This window comes from Stegostoma tigrinum, chromosome 2, assembly GCF_030684315.1.
Source record: "Stegostoma tigrinum isolate sSteTig4 chromosome 2, sSteTig4.hap1, whole genome shotgun sequence".
Lineage (NCBI taxonomy): Eukaryota > Metazoa > Chordata > Chondrichthyes > Orectolobiformes > Stegostomatidae > Stegostoma > Stegostoma tigrinum.
In genome coordinates, this window is record NC_081355.1 from 126,795,601 (window position 1) to 126,821,432 (window position 25,832).

Here is a 25,832-nt window from a genome sequence, read left to right on the forward strand (position 1 = left end):
GGTGGTTATGTGTAAATTGTATTGCAAAAGTGACCACATTTCAAAGGTGCTTAATTGGCTGTGATGCAATTTGTGATACCCTGAGGTCATGAAAGTTATATAAATGCAAGTCCTTTATTTTGTTAATCAAAGAACAATGGATGTTGGAGACCTGAAGGAAAAGCAGAAATTGCAGGAAAAACTCAGGAGAATAAGTCACCGGACTCAAAACATTATCTTTGCCTTCTTTGCACAGATGCTGCCAGATCCGCTGAGTTTCTTCTTTGTGTTTATTTGAATAAGTTGTGCACATTAAGAATGATATTAAATTTTTTTATAATGACATCTTAAGTGGATATTCCTCATTCCTTGTGATCTTGGTAATAAGGTGGTATTTGGCATCACGTTCAATAATCCTCGGAGTACTGTTTAAAATTCTGATAATTTTACCAGAAGGTGCAAAGTTAGAATACAAAAGGGCATTACTTTGTTGTCAGGTGACAGCCTTGTAAGATGAGGCCAGTAGTTAAACCTTTACTGTGTGACTAGATGTCACCTGCAGCTGGTAGTTGTGGGTGTTGTCCAGCCCTGAATGAGTAATTTGGGGATTCAGTTCCACTCCATGAGCAAGAGCACAACATTTGGACTAATGCGCCAAAGCAGCACATTGCATTCCATTTCAGAGACCGTCCATGATGTCAGTTATCTACCTAAACTGCAGGTCAACATCACACCAACTATCCAAAGTCAAAATCAAGACTTCAGTTATTATCAAAATAATATTTCAAAAATTGCAGAATATCCTTTTTTCCTGTCATAAGCGAAACATATAGAAAAGTGTTAATTTTGAGAAATGTTGCATGTAAACACTGGGAGATTTTGATTTATTATGCCTGGTGTATCAAATATGCCGAGCACCTTAGAAATTTAAGCGGGTGACTTTGTGCAGATATAATTTCAAGAATTGTACTGACGTAATTGGCTTGTCAGCTTGAGTGCTTGGAAAATTATAGTCTCTGCTTCAGCTCCCCTTCTGTCTAGAGTTAAAAATACTTTGCTACTTTTTCAATAAGCAGATCTGTTACTTTTTGTAAGTCTGCCACAAAAAGAAGCCCATGTGTTCATCATAAATTGTAGTGATTTCAATATTTTGGCTTTCTCCTGGCCACCTAAAAGTATTTCGCATAATGTTACAATTGGCCTGGGCCAATCCTATGGTTGCTTTTGGGCTGATATTGCGTTGCAGTTGTGCATTCCATGCAGATTGCGATTACTTAGGGCTGAGAAGATTTTCTTGTCTGTTAAGAGACGATTGGTTTCTTTGTATTTGGGAGCTTCACATTGTGGCATTATCTATTCTTTTACTGCAGTGCAGTAACATATGTTGTGACTTGCCCACAGATTTACAGTAATTCATTACAATCTCTCGATCTCTATTGTTCAATCTGTTTTAGCATTTCATTGTACCCTAATTTCTGTTTGTAATCTGATTAGTAGCATGAGCTGCTGTAAACAGCAGCCTTACTGCCTAGCCTGTCGCTAGCTTGACAGCTCCACTACTGTGCTGTTCCATGAAAACCCCCTCTACACATTACAGTGTAGACGGGCCTAGCTTTGTGTCTGGTATAAAATTAGCCATTACTTGTCACTTGAAACCTTGGATCCTGCAAACATGTTCAGAAATCCATGGATTGCTGGCTATGCACGAACTGTAACATACTGTAGTCAAGGTAAGTACAAAAAAAGTGTTGTAAAGTAAACATCGTTAAAGTGTCCTTGTCTGTATTCTCTTTTCATTCCTTTCGCTTCCTCCTTCCTATTCCTCAAGGGCACTAGGAAACAATAGCCATGTTTATTAACTTAGAAATTTTGGAGATACTTTATCAGCAATGAGCTTACCTTTTACTCGGTTTTATTCCCAATGTTTAATTCTGAAATTGTAGATCCATTTGTCTGATCAAAGGATTGCCGTTTTGCTGTATGCTATTGTGGAAATAGGGGGAGGGGAATTTGTGTATCTTTTGTGTACAATGTATGAACGAGAGTTGAATAAAATTTAAGTATTACCAGCAGCACTTGAATTCTGCCCAAAGCTTATTTGTTCTAGAGGTAGGACATCTATTATTGCCCAAAAATGGTACAATAAATTCTATAAATCATGTGAAGTACTGCAAACAAAGCAGCTGTATGGAGGACTATTAAGATTTTTTGGAGCCAGTCTCATCTCTCTGTTCACTTGTCAGTGTGTGTGTGTGTGTGTGTGTGTGTGTGTGTATATATGTATATGTAAATAACCAATGCATGTGTCTTTACGCATACTTTGTTTCTACAGAGGTAGATTTGACATTTTGTTGTCAAAGCAAAAATTCTCCCCCTTAAGGTCTCGATCAAAGTTAGACTTTTGATCATTCAGCCTTCCTTTCATTCATTCATTCTGCCGTGCTTGTGCTTTGCTATGTGCCGTGCCCTACCGCAATTTTCTAGGCGGCATGTTAAGCCTGTAGAATTTTGCTGCAATAGTCAATCAAGAGAATTGCTATGAGATGTGTAAAGAAGTCATAATCTATGATATAAATTAGGAAGTAAAGGAATTATTTTGTGCAGTATCCCTTTGAAGAATGACTTTTAATGGTCTACAATTGTTGCTTTTCATAACTTAGCACTTGTAGTCAAGTCGTGCCTGATCTGAGCCAGAATTAGTTATAGCTGTTACTTATGGACCAGACCAAACCTCCTAAAAATACATTAAGATGATAGCCTAGACCGTAACTTTTTCTTATTTTAAATGTAGGTGTAAGGTATTGCATTCCAAATTCAGTTGGTCAAACTGTTTGACTTTAATCAGAACACTTTACTTTTATACTGCAATTAAACTACAGACAAAGTAAAAATGAAAGAAAAGAATTGGCTTAACGGTAACAATTGAAATACTTAACAGAATAATAGATATATTAACTACTGCTGTTTAACTGTACCAAGGTAGTAACATTCATTAACACACCATTGGCAAAGGCAAATTCAGTTTTTAAAAAAAGTCTCACGTGCTTTTCTAGCAGAAAGAAGGGAATCCCAGTTTTTAGCTGTAACCGAAAAAAGAAGAAGAGCTTCCACATCCAGCTTTAAGACTCAAGCAACTTCAGAAAGATAAAACACAGTATTAGTTCTTTTTAAATAAAACTAAAAGCTTGACCCCACCCATTCAGGCTGCTTCTGTTGTTTCACCTTTTTTTTAAAAGAAAACCCAATGCCTCAAAAGCTGCTTACTTTAATTGGCTCTGAGCAGAATACCGCTCACGTCTGTTTCAACCTTTCTTTTTTAAAAAAAAGGACAAAATACACCTCTTAAGGTCATAATGTTTTCATACTGATAAACTGTGCTTATCGTTGACTAGACTTGCCTAGAACCATTTAATCTTTGTGAGATTTTGCAATTTCTTCTAAGGAGGTAAGTGAAATGGCTCAGCACCCTCGACAAAACAGTTGGGGTCAGTGTTAACAGAGCAAGAAACTGCAAATCTTTATGCAATTAGCTTGACAATTGTGAAATAAATAGGATAGAATCTGGCCCAACGTAAATTAGAGTAGTGCATTCAATAGCAATTCAGGTACAGAGTTAGAGGAAATTAGAGACTGTATTATGAGAGGGCAAAAAGACAAAGGGAAGAATAAAACAAGAAGTTGTAATTGAACGATTGAAAGTTGAAGAAATGAGTCTTCACTCTTGTAATGGTTCATTTACATCATCATTGAGATTTTTATCAGTAATTAAGACTTGTCATGCTATTTAAAATGTGCTTAGACTGAAATTGTGAAGCACCACCTCTTTAGTTGTGTGTTTAATCCTTGTCTACCATGCAAGTACAGAGATTTTGCTTTGTTCACTTTGTTTAACTGGTGAGTCAGGGATTGAGATTACACTTTTTTTCCAAAGCTAACAGTGGAGCTCCAACTCAGGTAGGAAATTCTGGATTTTCACATTTTATCCACTTACGTCTACTTTCACTTGCTATGCCATTTCCGTGTAAATAATGGTAAGAGCTATGAGCATCACCATTATTTTGATTGAAAAATCTGGGCCTTATGTACAACAGTGCTCGAGATAAAAAGCTGATACCCATTCAAATCTAGTTTGAGTTGTATCCCAAGATGAACAACAAAGTTTTTTTGCCCCCTGACAGTTTTGTATCAGTTGAGAACTCAAGTATTGTAGAAGACCATCTGGACAATTTCATGCATTGTAATGAATGCTGTTTATGAATATGGTTGTGTGCATATTATAACATCATCTGATTTTTATGGTTTTCTTAAATTTTTGCAGTCCGCAATATTCTTGAGGTTGCATATGGTGTTATGTTTCCTTCCCTTGCCAAATTCCAAAGTTGAAAATTGCAACATTTTGAGATAATTTGTGGTTAAGCTCCTTTACTGGTTTTGCCAGAAAACAAACAGTAAGAAGAAATAGATAATTTGCATTTATGTAGCACTTTTCACGACCAATATCTCACAACATTTCAGAGCCATTGCAGTACTTTTGAAAGTGTAGTTTTACTGTGATACAGAGAATGCAGTGACCAGTTTGCAGTACACTCCGCTCCTTCCAACTGCATTTGTCTAGTGAAGAGATTTATTTTATGAATAAACCATGTTATTGTCACGTATGTTTTACAATGAGACAAACGGTGAATACAGTGAAAAGCTTGACCATGGCCCCGAGCATAACTCTGCTGCTTTTGTTTACGAGTAAATGGGGATTTTACATCCAGTTGAGAACGCAACAGATGTCTCCATGCCTTGTTTGAATGACATATCCACTTCTTATAATGCAGCATTCCGTCAGTACTGCATTGGGATGTCAATCTCCATTCACTATTAAATCCTCTGGAGTCTGATTTGACACCACAACTTTCTGACACATAATGCGATCTCTCTAAATTTTCTTTGTATGTGGCCTGTGTACTTCATGCAGATGTGCAGTCTCCGAAAGGGATCAACAATCTGCATGGTTGCTTCAGGATTGCTGCACAGCTGCTGAAGTGCAGTTCAGAAAGAATATTGGGCAAGGACACTACAGCTGACTAACAACTGACACATCGTTGTGGAGATCTGAAATTTTGCTGTAAAATAGCTTGAAGTTTATAAATAGGCTGCAGTGTTGAATTTCTGCTTTGTTCAGAAAGTTTGTGTTAATGAGAAGTTGGCTGTATAAGCTAGTAAGCAGCAGACAGGGCATCTGAGCTGTAGAAATGGTCAGGTTCCTCCTGCAGTGCTCTTTACGGTTTGAAAAGATTAAACTACAACATTTCTAATTGTGACTTGGCTGCCTTCATGCAAACAAGATTTTTTTAAAACAAAAAGATCTAGACAGTCTCTTCCAAAACCAACTCTGCTTCTGCTTCTGCTCTGCAACTGCAGACAGAAATGTTACAATTCACTATAATGGTCTAAAAGCACTGGAGACTGACCACTGTTAGAATGGGGTGGAATGGTTATAAGAGCATCAAGAATTGACTGGATGTGGTGGGGCTGGAAATCTTAGAGGTCTGAGCGATGTGGTCTATGGTGAAATATGTGGCAGAATTGGACAAGTGTGATATGGCCCATTTCAATGCTACATCTGTTTATATATTTTCCAATCAACCTATTCAGAGATGTTTTTATGTACCATTGGAGTAAGCAGGATTTTGACTTGAGCCTTCTGACCTAGAGGTATGGACACTACCACAGTGCTACATGTACCCTCCTACTGCACCGGGATTCCGGGCAATTTTCGCATCCAAGAACTGACCTACTCGGGCTGCTCAGCTTCCAGGATCAGACAAGGTCAGGTGTTTTCAGACCAGAATGGTCAGAGGCTCACTCCGTCTTTTAGGCTATTACAAACAGTGCAGCACAATTCTCAAATGCCTCGCTAATGATACAACTCACTCCACTAATACCTACAGTCTCTCATCAAATCAAACTCGCCGAACAAGCTTAACATCAGGAAAACTCAGATGTTGAACCAGAGCAGGTACCTTGCATATTCAACTTGCAGATTGCGCCAAACTATCTGCAAGTTAGAAACTGAGCACTAGCATTCCGTGGACATCAGACATACATTATCCCACACTCACAGTTATTGTCATCCAACACATTTCATCTCAAATCCCTTTGGATCTCCTTTTCGCTTACAGGATGCTTTTGCACTTTATTGCTGCCATGGTGACTGTTATTGTAATACTGCAACAATGATACTCTGTGCTCAGGGACAAGCAAACAACTCATAGACCAAGCAGGCTGCATCTCCAAGCCCGTCGCGCTCTGTCATTGCTCTCATTTGCTACAAATCTAACTAGATGCTCACAACGTCCCTGTTATGCAATGTATTTCCTTTCTTTTCCTTTTTGCATTTTACCTCCTCACCCAGAGATACCAGGCTTGTATTAGCCAGCCTATTTAGCACAGACAAAGCCAGGAATCTTGCCGTAGATGCCAATAGCCCTCAGTCAAGGTAAAGGGCATAGCTTTCAGTCCAGATACCCCAGCTCAATAAGTCAAGGGCAACCTTTAATATCCATCCAGGTCCTGCTCAGGCAGTCAAAGTCAGGATCCTTGTAAGAAGTCTCGAGCTGAATGACAGGCAGCGCACCACTTGTCTTTACTGTTTCTGCACTTTTCTGGACTGTTTTCCTCAAGGAATGATAGAAGCAATGAGGGAGATGAAAGTGGGCAGCACAGCTATTACTGTTGGTACAGATGCGAAGATATCCTGGTCAGGTTAGTAGGCAGTACAGACGGCATGCAGGGTCAGGGGTGAGATAGTTGAGAGCAATTGGGGTTGATGATACAAAAGATTGAGGGAGTGGTAGAGCATGAATTTAGCAAGGTAAATAGTGGAAAGAGTGTGAATGTGAGGTTTCTGAAAGAAGATGGTGGCACTTACACTAGTGAAGTGGAGAGAAACATTGCCATTCTTCCTGCATTGTTGGGCATTCCTCCAGACAATGAGACTGCTCTAACCAGGGTGGCTACTTCGGACCAGGCTAATATGGTCTAATGTTGTAAGTCTCCACTGCTGGTCCTGGGGATGGAGGAAGTCCAATGCCAGCAATGCCGTGTCCACAATGACCTCCAGGATCCTGGGTTTCCTTGCTGGATGGCTCTAAAGGTGCCGATTCCCTCAGTCTGCCATATTGGTGAGAAACATCAGGAATTGTGCAAAGCAGCTGTGGACTGTCTAGGCGTGTTTGGGTACATAATAAGCTTCAAACGTTGGGGTAGACACAAAGACTGCTGGATTTTCAGCAGGTGTCTGCTGACTTGTAAATTTTTGAAGGAACAGGGTATAGTCAGTTGGGGTGGCAGTTGGGCAGGAGAGACCTTATGGGGTGTGTAGCTAGTCAATGAGATAATTTTGGTAAGAGAGACCCAGAAAATTTGTTCAGTTTTGCAGCAAAAGTCCTTACCAAAACAAGAACCAAAGCCACTTGGATATAGCCATAAAAGAAGATTCAGTAAGGTTCGAACGTCCTGGAGGAATTGACCTGGTGTTCCACTGCTGAGATAGTGTTCTAACAGCACTGTGCCAGTTGTGTGGATCTGAACAAGGAATGTTTTTGGTTGTAGGGACTATCACTGACATTTTCACTTGTAATCAAATGTCGTCAAGCTCTAACTGCCCATAATTCTTCCTATACTGTTAAGAAACCTATTTATCCAATAAATTATCCACCCAAGTAATCCTTTATGCAAACAGCAAAAGTATTGATGGAACTTGCTTTCGCAGTGTATTTGAATTCAATACCTGGTAATTCAGATGTAAAATGGTGTGCTCACATTTTCAATCATTCCCAAAAAATAAGAGTTGCTGGTTAAACCATCATTTATTGACTATTTATTTAGTTGTTCCTGAGAAAGTTAAAGTGAGCTGCCACCTTGAATGTTGCACTCCATACATGTAGCTACACACAGTGTTGCTTGGGAGACAGTGCAACAAATTTGACCAAGTGACGATGAAGGAGGGTATTCGTACCTGATTATGATGTGCAACTGGAAGGGAACCTGCAGATGATGAGTTCTCATGGGTCTTCTATCCTTGTCCTTTTGAATGGATTTGAGTTAGGGCAAAAACTTTTTTTTTCTATTTGTTTTATTTTAGTACAGTATCACTGTCAGTAGCTCACAGCTGACTTTTGGTCAGCTGTCTCACATGAAAGCTTGTGCTAATAGTAAGAGGCTAGGATTCAGGAGTCCTTTGTATTGCCATCTAATTTTTATTGTGGTATTTGATTCCAGACTCTAAATAAATTTCCTTTTTCAAGGACTCTTCTTGACATCTGAAGAGGTAATAGCCTTGTGATATTATCACTGCACTATTAATCCACAGACCCAGGTAATGTTTTAGGGACCAAGGTTTGAATCCTGCCATAGCATATGGCAGTATTTGGATTCAATAAAAGAAAACAAATCTAGAATTAGGGGTCGAGATTAAGAGAAGAAATGTGTTGATTGTCAGAAGAATCCATCTGGCTCACTAATATCCTTTAGGGAAGGAAATCGCCCTTCTTACCATAAGACCATAAGACATAGGAGTGGAAGTAAGGCCATTCGGCCCATCGAGTCCACTCCGCCATTTAAATCATGGCTGATGGGCATTTCAACTCCACTTACCCACACTCTCCCCATAGCCCTTGATTCCTTATGAGATCAAGAATTTATCGATCTCTACCTTGAAGGCATCTAACATCCCGGCCTCCACTGCACTCCATGGCAATGAATTCCTCAAGCCCACCACTCTGGCTGAAGAAACGTCTCCTCATTTCCATTTTAAATTTACCCCCTCTAATTCTAAGGCTGTGCCCACGGGTCCTAGTCTCCCCGCCTAATGGAAACAACTTCCCAGATTCCACCCTTTCTAAGCTGTACATTATCTTGTAAGTTTCTATTAGATCTCCCCTCAACCTTCTAAACTCTAATGAATACATCCCAGGATCCTTAGCCATTCATCGTATGTTAAACCTATCATTCCAGGGATCATCCGTGTGAATCTCTGCCAGTGCGGGCCTTCATGTGACACCAGACCCACGGCAATGTGATTGACTCTTAACTGGGCAATAAATACTAGTCTTGCCAGTGATGCCCACATATCATGAATGAATTTAATAAAAACTTAAGAGCTCCTCTTGAAATCTTTTAGGGGACACATTTTAATCCTCTGACCCACTTATTAGGCAATGATAGATATAATGTAATGTGTTTGTTTTGACATATGGGCTATTTGAACTCGCACATGAGCAGAATGATAACAATTCATCAATATCCACAACAATGATCAACTCTGTTAAAATTAAAGCTGCAACATATAAGGAAAAAATTAGTTTCCATGACACCACAGTGTTTAGATTGGTGCATGATAACCCGTGTAAGTTAATAAATGTTTTTATTAAAATAAACTGGCACACATTTCTGTATATGAAAAGCCATTACCCTAACCCTTTTTCAGACTGCCGAGATCACAGCAAATACATCGCATGCATAAAGCTGAAACATTTTAATCAGAACATTATAACTGTCTTTACTGCACCTTTGCTTCATTCTCAGATTTCAATTTTGTTATATAGACTGCATTTGTTTTGCAAGTATAGTAGATCCTGAACTTGTGCAGCCTTGAACTTGACAGTCTACATTAAATTGGAAACTATTCAACTTGCAGCCATAGCATTTATATGGCTAGTTTCTGGTCAATGGTGAGCTCCCCAGGGATGATGTTGGTGGGGACTTCTGCAGTGTCACATCATTGCCTGGAACTTGTGTGGCATGAATGTTACTTGCCACTCTTCAGCCCAAGCCTGAAATTCTGCAGGTCATGCTGCATTTAGACAGGGTCTGCTTCAGTATCTAGGGAGTTGTGAATGATGCTGAACATTGTAATCATCAACAAATACTTCTGACCTAATGAAAGAGGAAAGGTTGTTGCTGAAGCAGCTGAAGACTTTTGGGCGAGGGCATAACCGTGAGGAATTCAAGTCCTGTCTCGGAGTTGAACTGACTGAACTCCAGCAATCGCAACCATCTTCCTTTCTGTGATCTGTATGACTCCAACCAGTGGAGAGTTTTCTCCTTACTCCTATTGTCTCAAGTTTTGCTGGGGGCTGGTTTATACCACACCGAGTTAAACACAGCCTTAACATCTGGGACAGTGGCTCTCACTTCAGCACTGGTGCTCAGTTCCTTTGCCTTGTTTGGACCAAGGTTATAATGAAGATAGGAGCTGTACAGCCATGGCAAAACTCCAATTGAACACCCATGTAACCTTCCTTGTTTCTCTCTGCACCCCATGATACCATCCTCACATCTCCTTTTCCCTCCCATAGTGACCCCCCCTCCCCTTCCAAGACCCACGCCGCTATGTCTAACTGCTCCAACTCCCAATCTCTTGTCTCTTTGCACTTCCCAGTTAGGAACATCCTCTTCCCTTCGTGAACATGAACCTTGTGAAAAACATGTCTTCCTCGCTGTTCCTGTCCTCCAACTAGTTGACCACCCCAACCAGAATCCAATAAAACATATGTCCTTGGCAAAAGGATGCCAGGCAAAATGACTCACATTCCATCTGATGGCAGCTGTCAGCAGCCCCATCATTGCCTGATCTCTTATCCATAACCACTCCCCACACAGATCCAAACCCCCACCAATACCACACAAACTTTAACCCGAATGTGTACTCTTTCCCCTCCGCATTCCCTCTCTTGCAAGCTCCCAACGAAAGATGCGTCCCCCTCACCATTCCTGAACCCAGACAACAAGGTGTAGAGCTGGATGAACACAGCAGGCCAAGCAGCATCATAGGAGCAGGAAGGCTGCTAAGATACTGCTTGGTCTGCTGTGTTCATCCAGTTCTACACCTTGTCATTTCGGATTCTCCAGCATCTGCAGTTCCTACTATTCCTGAACACAGCTGTGGAGAGCAACATAAAACCGATTCCAATGGCACAGTGCCTTATTATCATGAACCTATTGGTTGTGAGAAGTTGAAGCCAATAAACATACTTAGTGTGACCCAGTGTTGCCAGTATTACCCAACTTGTATTATACTTTAGTGCAAGCAGTGCATTACAACTTGGTGCTGACTGCATTGCTAACTTAAAAATGATGCTGTGGCCAGTTGTTCAGGTTTGAGTGCAGTCTTGGTGAAAATTGCACTCATGATTCCATTAGTGTCTTTTGTTCCTCTGGTTTCCATTCAAAAACATTTGGATTCTGCCAAAGGTAAATTTCTTCCATGAACTGATATAATTGGGTGGCATTTTAGAAAGCAATTTAACAAAACTTGTTTTAAAAGTTTTCCTTGCTTTATTTAAGAGCATTAAAGTGCTTTTATTAATGTACCAGTAAATAGGTCTATCACGCTAAGTATTGCAAAAGACTATGGGAGCGTCTTGCTGGATTTAAACCTGCTCTTCAAGTTTGTTCATTATTTTGTACTGGCCAAAATGTTGTAATGAATCCTTGAAACCAGGCAGAAACTCCTCCTTGCTTCATTTTTCTTGAACATTTTTATGCTTTACAGATTTAGAAAGGCTGGAAGAAGCATTGCACAGTTGACGAACTTAAATCTAATTTTAAGTTAGCTTGAACCATGTCAAAGCTGAATGGGAGTCTAAGAAATGATATGCATTAAACAGATGTTCTTTTGTAATTTCAATGAAAATATTTTATCACACTTAATGTGTTTAATGTTCTTTCCTCCTGGGTTCTATGCCCCTGGACCGTTTAGTATCACATATCATTCCTTTCGATGACAGCTTGCTCCCAGGCAGACCAGTAGCAGTGTTGTTTTGCAACGCTTGCTAGGTAGTATATGGGAGTAAAGTGATTTTCTCTGTCGTTGCTGAACAGTGTCAGCTCTCCATCAACACTTTGTCTCCCAAGATAATGTAGCAAGCATCAAGTAGCTGCCATCCATAAGGTATGACGAAACCAGCCTGCACTCTTCTGTTAGCAGCTTAAACTGTATTTATAATTGTGTGTTTCTGTGTGGACATTTTCCATTTGTTCTCCTTGTTCTCCATCCACCAATCCCTTCCACCCTGTTTGCTGCCTTCCCCGAAGCCCTTAGCAGCCTCCTGCACCACTGAGCTTATTAGCAGCAAATCTCAGTCAAAGTTAGTCCATAATTGGAGGTGCAGCTCTTCAGAGATGTGGTCCACTCTACTTAAGAGAGTGATTTTACCCCGGTTGCCCCATGCTTGACTTTTCAGAGGTGTCTTTGTGACTTTCGTAGGTGAATTCTCTGCCACTGACTGTGTATTTTGAGTCCTAGAGGAGGGATATATCTTTGTGTGGCACAAAACTCCAATGCAGGCAAAATACAGATTTGGGCGAATCATCATTGAATGTATAAAAGTTTTGAAAACACACTCTATTTTAAAATTTCCAAATAAAACCTTCAAATATAATCTTTGAATTAAAGAAGGTGAAAGCAAAACCTAGACACAATTTGACAATTTAGAAATAAGAGCAAACATGCTAATATGCAAGAATACCCCAAAGAGCTTCACCTTATTTAATCTACTAAAACCGTTGACTATTTTGAGTATATCCATTTAATCTTCTATTTATCTTTTTATGCTCTTTAACGAGAACAACTCCAGTTACTGTGGTCTCCAAATAGCTGAAGTCCTTTCCACTGTAACTGTATTCTTCCTTAGGCTTTGATAACCTTCCCGAAGTATGGTGCCCAGGATTAAACATAATATTCCAGTTATGGCCTTACCAATGTTTTACAAAGCTTTAGCGGCTCTTAGCTTTGGTAATGCATTCCTACTGTCTGAAAAACAAGTATCCACTATTAGTCTAAGATAATAAAGTGTGAAGCTGGATGAACACAGCAGGCCAAGCAGCATCTCAGGAGCACAAAAGCTGACGTTTCAGGCCTATCAGAGTACCTCCACTATTAGCCTGCTTTCTCCCCCTTTCTAGCACGTGCAGAATCCATACTGCCACTTTTTTATAAACTACTAGCTTTAAAATTGCTGGTGGTAAAATAGCACTTAATAGTGTTAAATACCATTTTTTGAATGGCCACTGTGTAACTGTGTACACCCTCATCAAACACCTTTTATTCTAAAGAGCAATCAAATTACTCAAACACAAATTGCCTGTAACAACGGATTGTTCAAAATGAGTATACTCTGAGATCTGAGATAGTAGGGACTGCAGATGCTGGAGTAACTGAGATAACAAGGTGTAGAGCTGGATATAACACATCAGGCCAAGCAGCATCAGAGGAGCAGGAAGGCTGACGTTTCAGGCCTAGACCCTTCTTCAAAAGAAAGGATTCGGAAGAAGGGTCTAGGCCCGAAACGCCAGCCTTCCTGCTCCTTTGATGTTGCTTGGCCTGCTGTGTTCATCCAGGTCTACACCTTATTATACTTTGAGATCTATGGTGAGACTATAAAGTGGTTTAATTGTACAGTCAACATAACTACTTGACAATGTAAAAAATTTCTAATAGTTGATCAAAAGTAAGTTATTAAGTATTACTAGTTACATCTTCAATACCGCACCTGAACAATAAATATGGATGATATTTCAGGTAGATGTGTTTGCAGTTTTGAACTAATAAAATTAAAGATAAAATAGTTTTAAAGAATGGCTTTTTATTGCTGCATATTTAATCAGCACAATGTAGGAAAACCGGGCAGCCAGCATTCTAGAAACAGCAATGAGGTGCTGACAAGAATCTGTTTTTTTGTGCTGTCGGGTGATAAGGGTTGACTGGGACACCGAACTCTCAATCTTTTCTTAAAGTAATGTGTCTTGTATTGACCAAAAAGGATGGATGGAGAGTCCATTTAATGTCTCGTGTGGATGATTGTGAACAATCACTAAAATGGGTTGATTAGGTTATGTGCTCAAGGCTGTGGAGTTACTAAAATGATAGGTTATTCATGACATGGTAGATGTACATAAAACAACTAGCTGTTTTGAAGCATTGTGTTTACTTCAGTGCTGTACAATCCATAGGCACCCGTGTGTCATGTGCTTTGTGCTCAAGGCTCACAAAACATCCAGAATAACATGTTGTGACAAATTTGTTCATCAAGCTACAAATAAGGAAGTCAGATGAGTCCATCGTAATTCATCTATCCAGAAAAATATTCCCAACCACATCTTGCAACCACCCCAACCCCCACCCAACCGAACACAGCAACTTTTTGTTTATAAAAGGAACTTTGTGACGCCTGTCCACTGATTATTTTTGTTAGTTTAAAGTTATGTTCTGCTTATCCCATTCTGTTCAGATTTACATTTGCCAATTCCATGGTGCTTACTATCATGTCTGAGGTTTGTTCTATTCAGTGATGCACAGTCCAGATTCCCTGGTGTCTCCACTTACCTCGGTCCAATGATATCAATGATCACCATCATCAGCTCAGGGCTAGATTCTCTCTTCTGTGCCTCTCTTTAAAAAGAATGGTACTGCACGTATGGCGCAGTTTGACCAAAGCGAAATACAATCGGAAACATGAGTTTTTGAATTGTATCTAATATTGTTGAGAATTTTTTTTTAGAAGAGTCACTGGACCTGAAATGTTAACTCTACTTTCTTTCCCCAGCTGCTGCCAGACCTGCTGAGTTTTTCCAGCAGTTTTTATTTTGTTTCTGATTTCCAGCATCCACAATTCTGTTTTGTTTTGTTGTTGTGGTTGAGAATTTTATCAGCTTTGTTAATCGCTACTTTGCAGTCATTAAAAGAGTATCAAATGCCTAAGGCATCTCTCCAGATTTCTCTTCACTTCGTTTATGTACAAACGTGTGAATTGGGAGCAGAATAAATCATTTTGCCCAGCAAGCTTACTCAGCTTTTCAGTAAGATCAGATTAACCATGATCACTCCAGGTTTTTCTCTGCATTCTAAACTATTTCAGCGTCCCGCCATTTCCTGGGATTGTGTGTGTAACTTGCATATTCATTCGATAACAAAGCATGCAGTTACCAATATTCATTATACGAAAGCTGAAGAAAATGAAGGCTTTACGTGTAACATAAGTTTTTAAGTAATGGTAAGATAAAGACCAGATAGAGTTAAAGGAAGGGATGAGAAGTAAAGCAAAGTAGGAGTAATGGAATACTAGCTTCCTTTTCATTGGTCACTGCCCATAATGGGAGGTTTTTAATTATATTCTAAGCTTGGTTATTTGTTTTTTCTAGGATACAACAAGGAATGGTAGAAAGTAGGGTTGATGATGGAATGAAATGAAGACAAGATTTAGATTTGATATATTTTTCTTTGTTTTAGAAGTGGTGGCAGAACATCCAGTTGGAAGAGGAATACTGTTTCAAAAGCGGAATCCAAGGTACAAAATTTACATTTTTATAATCTGATTAGGCTAGAACATTTTCCATTTAATTAAAATTAATGTTTGTCTTTTTTGACAGTTTTTCTGCTTTGCTTTGTGAAATGGTTCTTTATCAGGCTGGAGAAATATTGTGACTGAGCTTAATCATTGCTTACTCATTTCACATGCAGCTTAACCTGAGATTGAAAGGTGAAGAATGCATTCTGGCAGCCTTGTTCTAGCAAGAATCCTCAAATTTCTTGTCCATTCTTTTTTGACTGGGACAATAGAAATCTAGTTCTATTTGGCTTTTAAGGGTCTTGAGAATTTAAAGTCTGGCAATATTTTGCTTTCTGTGGGCCTTTCTGCCTTCTAAGTTTTATATCTAGATTTAGAAAATTAAGTCACAGCAGAGGCAAGCCCACTGTACTGGCTGACTCAGCATTACGGAATCACAGAAGTATTATAAAATATAAAGTTCTTCAGAACGCCACCATCTGTATTGACACTCTGGACAAAGAACAAAGAAACCTACAGCACAGGAACAGGCCCTTCGGCCCTCCAAGCCCGCGCCAATCAAGATCCTCTGTCTAACCTGTCATCTTTTTTCTAACGGTCTGTGTCCATTTGCACCCTGCCCATCCATGTACCTGTCCAAATATATCTTAAAAGACCCTAATGTGTCTGCGACTACCACCTCCCGTGGCAACGCGTTCCAGGCACCCACCACCCTCTGTGTAAAGAACTTTCCATGCATATCTCCCTTAAACTTTCCTCCTCTCACTTTGAACTCATGACCGCTAGTAACTGAGTCCCCCACTCTGGGGAAAAAGCTTTTTGCTATCCACCCTGTCTATACCCCTCATGATTTTGTAGACCTCAATCAGGTCCCCCCTCAATCTCCGTCTTTCTAATGAAGATAATCCCAATCTACTCAACCTCTCATCATAGCTAGCACCCTCCATACCAGGCAACATCCTGGTGAACCTCCTCTGCACCCTCTCCAAAGCATCCACATCCTTTTGGTAATGTGGCGACCAGAACTGTACACGGTACTCCAAATGTGGCCGAACCAAAGTCCTATACAACTGTAACATGACCTGCCAACTCTTGTACTCAATACCCCGCCCAATGAAGGAAAGCATGCCATATGCCTTCTTGACCACCCTGTTGACCTGCGTTGTCACCTTCAGGGAACAATGGACCTGAACACCCAGATCTCTCTGTTCATCAGTTTTCCCTAGGACTTTTCCATTTACTGTATAGTTTGCCCTTAAATTTGATCTTCCAAAATGCATCACCTCGCATTTGCCCGGATTGAACTCCTGCCATTTATCTGCCCAACTCTCCAGTCTGTCTATATTCTGCTGTAATCTCTGACAGTCCCCTTCACTATCAGCTGCTCCACCAATCCTAAGTGTCATCAGCAAACTTGCTGATCAGACCACCTACACCTTCCTCCAAATCATTTACATACATCACAAACAACACAGCACAGATCCCTGTGGAACACCACTGGTCACAGGTCTCCAATTTGAGAAACTCCCTTCTACTACTACCCTCTGTCTCCTGTTTTGCATATGGACATTTCACTTCATGCCATTTTCTGCCATCTTTCTTGTAACTCTCCACATTGTTGCTTTTCAGATAAGAGTTTGCACTTTTTATATGTATTCACCTAAAATGTGCATCTGCCACACAAAGCAGTAAGCTTCAGGACCTGCATTAAATGTTTTTTATATCATTTTTGCTTCATCTGCCAGTTCTTTTTTCTCAATAGCTTCACAGCCCTTTTATGATTGATTCAGTATTGGATGTTCCTACTAGAGAACCTGCAAAACTTGACCAACCTTTGGGAAATAAGGCAGGGCCGGTGACCAAAGTGTCAGTGGGGGAGCACTTTGGGGCCAGTGAGCATCATTCTATTAGTTTTAAAATAGTGATGGAAAAGGATAGAGAGAATTTAGAAGTTAAAGTTCTAAATTGGAGGAAGGCCAATTTTGACCGCAGTAAGCAAGAACTTCCAAAAGTTGATTGGGGGTAGGTATTTGCAGGTAAAGGTATGGCTGGGAAATGGGAAGCCTTTAAAAATGAGATAGCGAGTCCAGAGACAATACCTTCCTGGTAGAGTCAAGGGTAAGATGGTAGTTGTAAGGAATGCTGAATGACTAGAGAATTTGAGATTTTGGTCAAGGAAAAGAAGGAAGCATATGCCAGGTATAGAGAGCAGGGATCAAGTGAACCCCTAGGCAAGTATAAGGCAGTAGATGTATACTTAAGAGGGAAATCAGGAGGGCAAAAGGGGTCTTGAGAAAGCTTTGGCAAAGAGGGTTAAGGAGAATCCGAAGGGATTCTACAAATACATTAAGGACAAAAGAGTAAGTAGGGAGAGAACAGGAACCCTTAAAGATCAGCAAGACCCCCTATGTGTGGAACTGCAGGAGCTGGGGGAGATGTTGAATAAGTATTTTGCCTCAGTGTTTACTGCGGAGAAGGATGTGGAAGCTACAGAATGTGAAAAAATAAATAGTGACATCTTGAAAAATGTCCATATTTCAGAGGAGTGGCTGCTGCACGTCTTAGAATGCATAAAGGGGAATAAATCCCTGACACCTGATCAGGTGTACCATAAAACTCTGTGGGAAGCCAGAGAAGTGATTGCTGGGTTGCTTGCTGAGATATTTGTATCATTGATAGCCACAGGTGAGGTGCTAGATGACTGGAGGTTGGCTAATGTGATGCCACTAGTTAAGAAAGATGGTGAGAAAAAGCCAAGGAAACTGTAGACCAGTGAGCCTGACATCAGTGATGGGCAAGTTGTGGAGGGAATCTTGAGGGACAGGATTTATAAGTATTTGGAAAGGCAAGGACTGATTGGGAATAGTCAGCATGGCTTTGCGCCTGGGAAACCTTGTCTCACTAAATTGAATGAGTTTTTTGAAGAAGTAACGAAGAAGAAAACAAAAAGAGGGGGGTGTAGCACTACTAATCAGAGAGGGTATCACAGCTACAGAAGCTTCCATTGTCGAGGAAGATCTGCCTACCAAGTCAGTATGGGTGGAAATTAGGAACAGCAAGGGAGTAGTCACCTCGTTAGGGGTTTACTACAGGCCCCCCAATAGCACCAGGGAGATTGAAGAAAGCATAGGTCGGCAGATTTTGGAAAAGTGTGGACGCAGTAGGGTTGTTGTAATGGGTGACTTTAACTTTCCTAATATTGATTGGAACCTTCTTTGAGCAGAAGATTTGAATGGAGCTGTTTTTGTAAGGTGTGTTCAGGAGGGTTTCCTAACGCAGTACGTTGACAGGCCGACGAGGGGAGAGGCCATTCTAGACTTGGTGCTCGGAAACGAGCCGGGGCAGGTATCAGATCTTGTGGTGGGAGAGCATTTTGGTGATAGTGACCATAACTGCCTCACGTTCTACATAGCTATAGAGAAGGAGAAGATTAGGCAAAATGGGAGGATATTTAATTGGGGAAGAGGAAACTATGACGTGATTAGACATGAGTTAGGAAGCATGGACTGGGAGCAACTGTTCCATGGTAAGGGCTCTATAGACATGTGGAGACTGTTTAAGGAACAGTTGTTGCGAGTGATGAATAAATATGTCCCTCTGAGACAGGCAAGAAGTGGTGAGATAAAGGAACCTTGGATGATGAGAGCGGTGGAGCTTCTTGTGAAAAGGAAGAAGGTAGCTTACATCAGGTGGAGGAAGCTAGGGTCAAGTTCAGCTAGAGAGGATTACACGCAGTCGAGGAAGGAGCTCAAAAATGGTCTGAGTAGAGCCAGGAGGGGGCACGAGAAAGGCTTGGCAGAACGAATTGGGGAAAACACAAAGGCATTTTACACTTATGTGAGGAATAAGAGAATGGTCAAAGAAAGAGTAGGGCCGATCAGGGATAGCATAGGGAACTTGTGTGTGGAGTCTGAGGAGGTAGAGGAAGCCCTAAATGAGTTTTTTGCTTCTGTCTTTACGAAAGAAACGAACTTTGTAGTGAATGAAACCTTTGAAGAGCAGATGTGCATGCTGGAATGGATAGAGATAGAGGAAGCTGATGCGCTGAAAATTTTGTCAAACATTAAGATTGACAAGTCGCCAGGCTTTTTTTTTAGGACCAGATTTGTCCTCGGCTGCTTTGGGAAGCGAGAAATGCAATTGCTTCGCCACTTGCGAGGATCTTTGCATCCTCGCTCTCCACTGGAGTCGTACCTGAGGACTGGAGAGAGGCAAATGTAATTCCTTTCTTCAAGAAAGGAAATAGGGAAATCCCCTGGCAATCACAGACCAGTAAGTCTCACGTCTGTAATCTGCAAGGTGTTAGAAAGGATTCTGAGGGATAGGATTTATGACCATCTGGAAGAGCATGGCTTGATCAAATGCAGTCAACATGGCTTTGTGAGGGGCAGGTCATGCCTCACAAACCTTATCGAGTTCTTTGAGGATGTGACTAGAAAAGTTGATGAAGGTCGAGCTGTGGATGTGGTGTATATGGACTTCAGTAAGGCATTTGATAAGGTTCCCCATGGTAGGCTCATTCAGAAGGTCAGGAGGAATGGGATACAGGGGAACTTAGCTGTCTGGATACAGAATTGGCTGGCCAACAGAAGGCAGCGAGTCTGGAAGTCAGTGCCTGGAAGTCAGTGCCTGGAAGTCAGTGGTGAGTGGTGTTCCACAGGGCTCTGTCCTTGGGCCTCTACTGTTTGTAATTTTTATTAATGACTTGGATGAGGGGATTGAAGGATGGGTCAGCAAGTTTGCAGACGACACAAAGGTCGGAGGTGTCATTGACAGTATAGAGGACTGTTGTAGGCTGCAGCGGGACATTGACAGGATGCAGAGATGGGCTGAGAGGTGGCAGATGGAGTTCAACCTGGATAAATGCGAGGTGATGCATTTTGGAAGGTCGAATTTGAAAGCTGAGTACAGGATTAAGGATAGGATTCTTGGCAGTGTGGAGGAACAGAGAGACCTTGGTGTGCAGATACATAGATCCCTTAAAATGGCCACCCAAGTGGACAGGGTTGTTAACAAAGCATATGGTGTTTTGGCTTTCATTAACAGGGAGATTGAGTTTAAGAGTCGTGAGATCTTGTTGCAGCTCTATAAAACTTTGGTTAGACCGCACTTGGAATACTGCGTCCAGTTCTGGTCGCCCTATTATAGGAAAGATGTGGATGCTTTGGAGAGGGCTCAGAGGAGGTTTACCAGGATGCTGCCTGGACTGGAGGGCTTATCTTATGAAGAGAGGTTGACTGAGCTCGGACTTTTTTCATTGGAGAAAAGGAGGAGGAGGGGGACCTAATTGAGGTATACAAGATAATGAGAGGCATAGATACAGTTGATAGCCAGAGGCTATTTCTCAGGGCAGAAATGGCTAACATGAGGGGTCATAGTTTTAAGCTGGTTGGAGGAAAGTATAGAGGGGATGTCAGAGGCGGGTTCTTTACACAGAGTTGTGAGAGCATGGAATGCGTTGCCAGCAGCAGTTGTGGAAGCAAGGTCATTGGGGTCATTTAAGAGACTGCTGGACATGCATATGGTCATAGAAATTTGAGGGTGCATACATGAGGATCAATGGTCGGCACAACATCGTGGGCTGAAGGGCCTGTTCTGTGCCGTACTGTTCTATGTTCTAAGATTGAGGATAGAGCAGTGCAACATGATCTGTATGGACTTCAGAAAGACCTTCAAGTTTCCTCATGGTAGACTGGTTAGCAAAATTAAATCCCATGGATCTCCCATGTGAGAACTAGCTATTTGGATGCAGAAGTGGCTTGAAGGTAAAAGACAGTCGTGGTGGTGGGTTGCTTTTCAGACTGAAGGCCTGTGAACAGTGGTGTGACACAAGGATGGGTGCTGGGTTCACTGCTATTCATCATTTAAATGAATGATTTGGATGTGAAAGTTGGAGGTATGGTTTGTAAATTTACAGATGACACCAAAATTGGAGGTGTAGTGGACAGTGAAAAAGGCTACCTCAGAGTAAAACAAGACCTTACTTAGGTGGGTGGATGAGCTGAGGAGTGGCAGATGGAGTTTAATTTAGATAAATGTGAGGCGATACATTTTGGAAAAGTAAATCAGGGCAGGACTTACACATTTGGGGTAATGTCCTGTGGAGTGTTGTTGAACAAAGCAACCTTGCAGTACAGGTTCATTGTTCCTTGAAAGTAGAGTCGCAGATAGATAGGATAGAAAGAAGGCATTTGGTATACTTGCCTTTATTGGTCAGTTGATTGACTATAGGAGGTCGGAGGTCTTATTGCAACCATATGCAACTTTGGTTAGGTCACTTTTGGAATATGGCATTCAGTGCTCGTCTCCTTGCTATAGGAAGAATGTTGTGAAACTTGGAAGGGTTCAGAGAAGATTTAGAAGGATGTTGCCATGTTTGGAAGGTTTGAGCTATGGGGAGAGGCGGAATAGGCTGGGATTATTTTCCCTAGAGCATTGGAGGCTGAGGGGTGACCTTTATAGAGTTTTATAAGTCATGAGGGCCTTAGATAGGATGACGTACCAAGATCTTTTTTCCCATTGTAGGGGTGTCCAAAACTAAAGGGCATTGGTTTAGTTGAGAGGGGAAAGATTTTAAAAAGTTCCTAAGGGGCAATATTTTGGATATTGATGAGGATGGTGCATGTATGGAATAATCTGTCAGAGGAAACGGTATAGGCTGGTACAAATACAACATTGAAAAGTTATCTGAATGGGAATATGAATAGGAAGGTTTAGAAGGTTGTGGGCCAAATGCTAGCAAATGGGACTGGAATAATTTAGAACATCTAGTCAACATGGATAAGTTGGACCAAAGGGCCTGTTTCCATGCTGTACAGCTTTATGACAATGATTCTATGACAAGTTATCTACTCTTATCTATCTAGAACCCTTGTGATTTTGAATACTTCTTCTGATTCTACCCTCACCGTTCTCATCTCCAAAGGAAAAAATCCTAACTTTTGTTTCCAATTTATCCTCATAACTGAAGTTCTAAATGCCTGGAAGAATTCTCCCAAATCTCCCATTTCCGAAGTCGTCTCATCTTTTCTGAAATGTGGTATCCAGAATTGGAGACACAACTCCAGCTGACCAGCACTGGTGTCTTACACAAGTCCCACTTAACCTCCTTGCTCTAAGGCTTTATTTTCAGGGCATAGAGACAATGATACTCGATACTTTATGAATAATCTCAACCTGTCCTGCCACCTTCAATGACTTGTGCGCATATATACTTGGGCACATTTTATTGTAAATTGTCTCTCAATGTTCTGCCTACCAATGTGAATTACTTCCCATTTCTCCACACTGAATTTAATCTCTTACCAGTTTCTCCATTCCATCAACTGGTTTGTATCCTTTTGAAATTCTACGCTATCCTCCTCACAACTTAGAATGCTTCCAAGATTTGTATCATTCTAAAATTTCACAGTTCTCAGCTGTACACCAATGTCTAAGCCATAGATGCATATCAGAAAAAGCAAAAGTCCTGACACTGACCTCCACCATAATACTTCTAAACCAAAGATCACAAATTGCATCCCATTTCTCCCCACTGAACATCATCTGCCATCTACTCGTTGCAATAATTTGTCTACTTCATTTTAAGGTTGTACACTATCATAATCATAGGCGTTTTTTCTTTCACTCTTTGAATTCTGTATCCATATTGGTACTGTCGCTTCCAAGAGCAGTAACTTTGCTCACATGTCAGTTGTGTAGTGCTGTATCAAGTGGCTTTTGGAAGTCCATGTAAATCATGTTATCAGCATTACCCTCATCAACACTCTAGTACTTCTTCAAAAAATTCTAGGAAGTTTAACATAACTTAACCAACATTGATTTCGTATGGCCTTTATTTTAATTAACTGCATTTGCCCGAGTAACACTTCATATTATCATTTCTAGAAATTTTCCCATCACGGGGTTAAATTGAGTGGCCTTCACTTGCTGGGCTTCACTTTACATCAGTGTAAAGGAGCAACATTTGTGATTCTGAGTTCATTGGCACCATCTCAATATCTAAGAAAAGCTGAAAAATTGTGGCACATGTCTGCAATTTCCACTTTCACTTCCCTTAACCTTGGATATATCACTTCAGGATCCTGGTGTCTTATCAACTTTAGCTAGACGATAGCCTATCCAATATAACAAAGTGTGGAGCTGGATGAACACAGCAAGCCAAGCGGCATCTCAGGAGCACAAAAGCCTATCCAATACCTCTTTCTTTATCAGTTGTAAAACACTGTGGTGACTAAATTAACTAATTGTTCTATGTGGGTTGCACGGCGTTGTCATCTTCCTTGCTAAAGACAGAATCAAAGCATTTGTTTTTGTCCTTGCCTCCATGTGTAAATCTAATTCTGATTACTAATTTGCTTTACAACTATCCCCCTTTTACTATTTATATGCACATACAAGATTTGAAGATTCTTCCAATTTTTTTTTCCATGTTGCCTCTCTATTTCTCTCACTTACTGTAAAACCAGTCTCTCCCTCCTGTTACGGAATCACGGAATCGTAGAACTGTACAACATGGAAACTGACTCCTCAGTCCAACTGGTCCATGCTGACCAGATATCCTAAATAAATCTAGACTCATTTGCCAGCATTTGCCCCATATCCCTCTAAACCCTTCCTATTCATATACCTATCCAGATGCTTTTTAAATGTTGTGATTGTACCAGCCTCCACCACTTTCTCTGGCAGCTCATTCCATGCACACACCACCCTCTACGTAGAAAAAGTTGCCTCTTAGGTCCTTTTTAATTCTTTCCCCTCTCTTCTTAAACCTATGGCCTCTAGTTTTGGACTCCCCTCCCCTGGGAAAAGACCTTTACTGTTCACTCTATCCATGTCCCACATGGTTTTGTAAAGCCTCTGGTGCCCCAGGGAAAAATGCTCTAGCCTACTCAACTTCTCCCCGTAACTGAAACCCTTCAACCCCAGCAACGTCTTTGTAAATATCTTCTGAACTCTTTCAAGTTTCACACGTCTTTCCTACAGCAGGAGGACCAGGATTGAACACACTATTCTAAAAGTGGCTGTGTAGCAGCCCAACATCCCAACTCTGATACTCAATGATAATACAGTGTGGAGCTGGAGGAACACAGCTGGCCAGGCAGCATCGGGGAGCTGGAAAATTGACGTCTCGGGTTGAGACCCTTCAGAAAAATTTTTCTGAAGTAGGGTCCTGACCCAAGACATCAGGAAAGTTGATGTCTCGGGCCTGTTGTGTTCCTCCAGCTCCACACTGTGTTATCTCAGACTCCAGCATCGGCAGTTCTTATTACCTCTGAGTGAGTTATAACCCTACTGCAAAGCCTCTTCTAAGGATGTTTACTTTGAAAAAGTTACCCTCCTCCCTCCGGAATGACCTCAATGAATCTCTCTTCCACAGCAACCCTCTGGTGATCTCTTCATCCCCACCTCCTTGACCTGTCTGTCTTCTGTCCCACCTATCCACTCCACTATCTACCTGCTTTCACCGCGCCCCCCCTCTCCATTTATTTCAGAGCCCCCTTCCCCTCCCCCACTTCTGAAGAAACATCAGGTTTCCTGCTCCTCTGATGCTCCCTGGCCTGCTGCGTTCCTCCAGCTCCACACTGTTATTCTACCCTGTGTTATATCTGACTCCAGCATCTGCAGTTCTTGCTGTCTCCTATACTCAATGAACTGACAAATGGAGGCAAACGTGCCAAATGCCGCCTTTGCCATCCTGTCTACCTGCGACTCCATTTTCAAGGGACTATGTAACTGCAAGCTTCGGTCTCTTTGTTTGACAAAACGCCCCACAGCCCTTCCATTAAATGTGTAAGGCCTGCCCTAATTTGAACAAATAAAGTAATCCTATAGTGTCAGTGGTTGGGGGTGTGGAAATGGGGACAGGGTTTGAAATGGGGAAATGGCGCAGAGGATTTCCTTCCACTCCCCAAAACTAGCCTGAAATGTTAACATTTGGCTTTGCCCCTCCCCTGGGAAATTATATGGTTTTTGTCTGGGGTGGTTACATGTTCTGCAGTTGTGATGGACAAGCTTCCCTATCCATCATTATCTCATATTGTAGCAACATCTAAATTTGATTCTTGAACCCGAGGAAAACAATACAACAGGACTGAGAATCCAGTTGTCTGAAGCAAAACAGCATTCTATTCCACACCAAAGCCCAGAAGTCCCAGAACTCGTCTCTCAAAATCTGTCTTAGTCGTTGCTGTACATATTACAGCATAGGTGCGCACAACTATTCCATCATCCTCCCAACATTCCAGATGAAATGCTTACCCTAGAATTTAGTATCACAGGCACAGTGACGTTAGGTAACAAGTTCTGAAGTCGCTGCAAAAGCTCAGCAGGTCTGGCAGTATCTGTGAAAAGAAATCCAAGTTAATGTTTCAGACGGGGTAACTGTTTCTCATCACCGATACTGCCAGAGGTTTACCAGCAACTTTTGTTTTTGTTTTTGATTTACAGCATCTGCTGATCCTTATTTTTATTTGGTAACAAGTTACTTAACAATAGGGATATGTCCAATTA

General features: G+C 41.2%; 1 protein-coding gene across 4 annotated transcripts in view; it reads left to right on the forward strand.

Moving 5' to 3' along the window:
• Window positions 1-1,265: 1,265 nt before the first annotated feature.
• svila (supervillin a) overlaps window positions 1,266-25,832 on the forward strand; it is a 203,345-nt gene continuing 178,778 nt past the window's right edge. For 2 of the 4 annotated variants that reach the window (XM_048522082.2, XM_048522099.2), the window contains exons 1-2: window positions 1,267-1,709; window positions 15,263-15,320. In XM_048522082.2, the coding sequence (XP_048378039.1) occupies window positions 1,652-1,709; window positions 15,263-15,320 (116 nt within the window). In that variant the 5' untranslated portion in view covers window positions 1,267-1,651. Of the gene's footprint in view, window positions 1,710-15,262; window positions 15,321-25,832 lie in introns of all 4 variants that reach the window. The other 2 variants (XM_059639188.1, XM_048522091.2) reach the window with 2 other exon arrangements.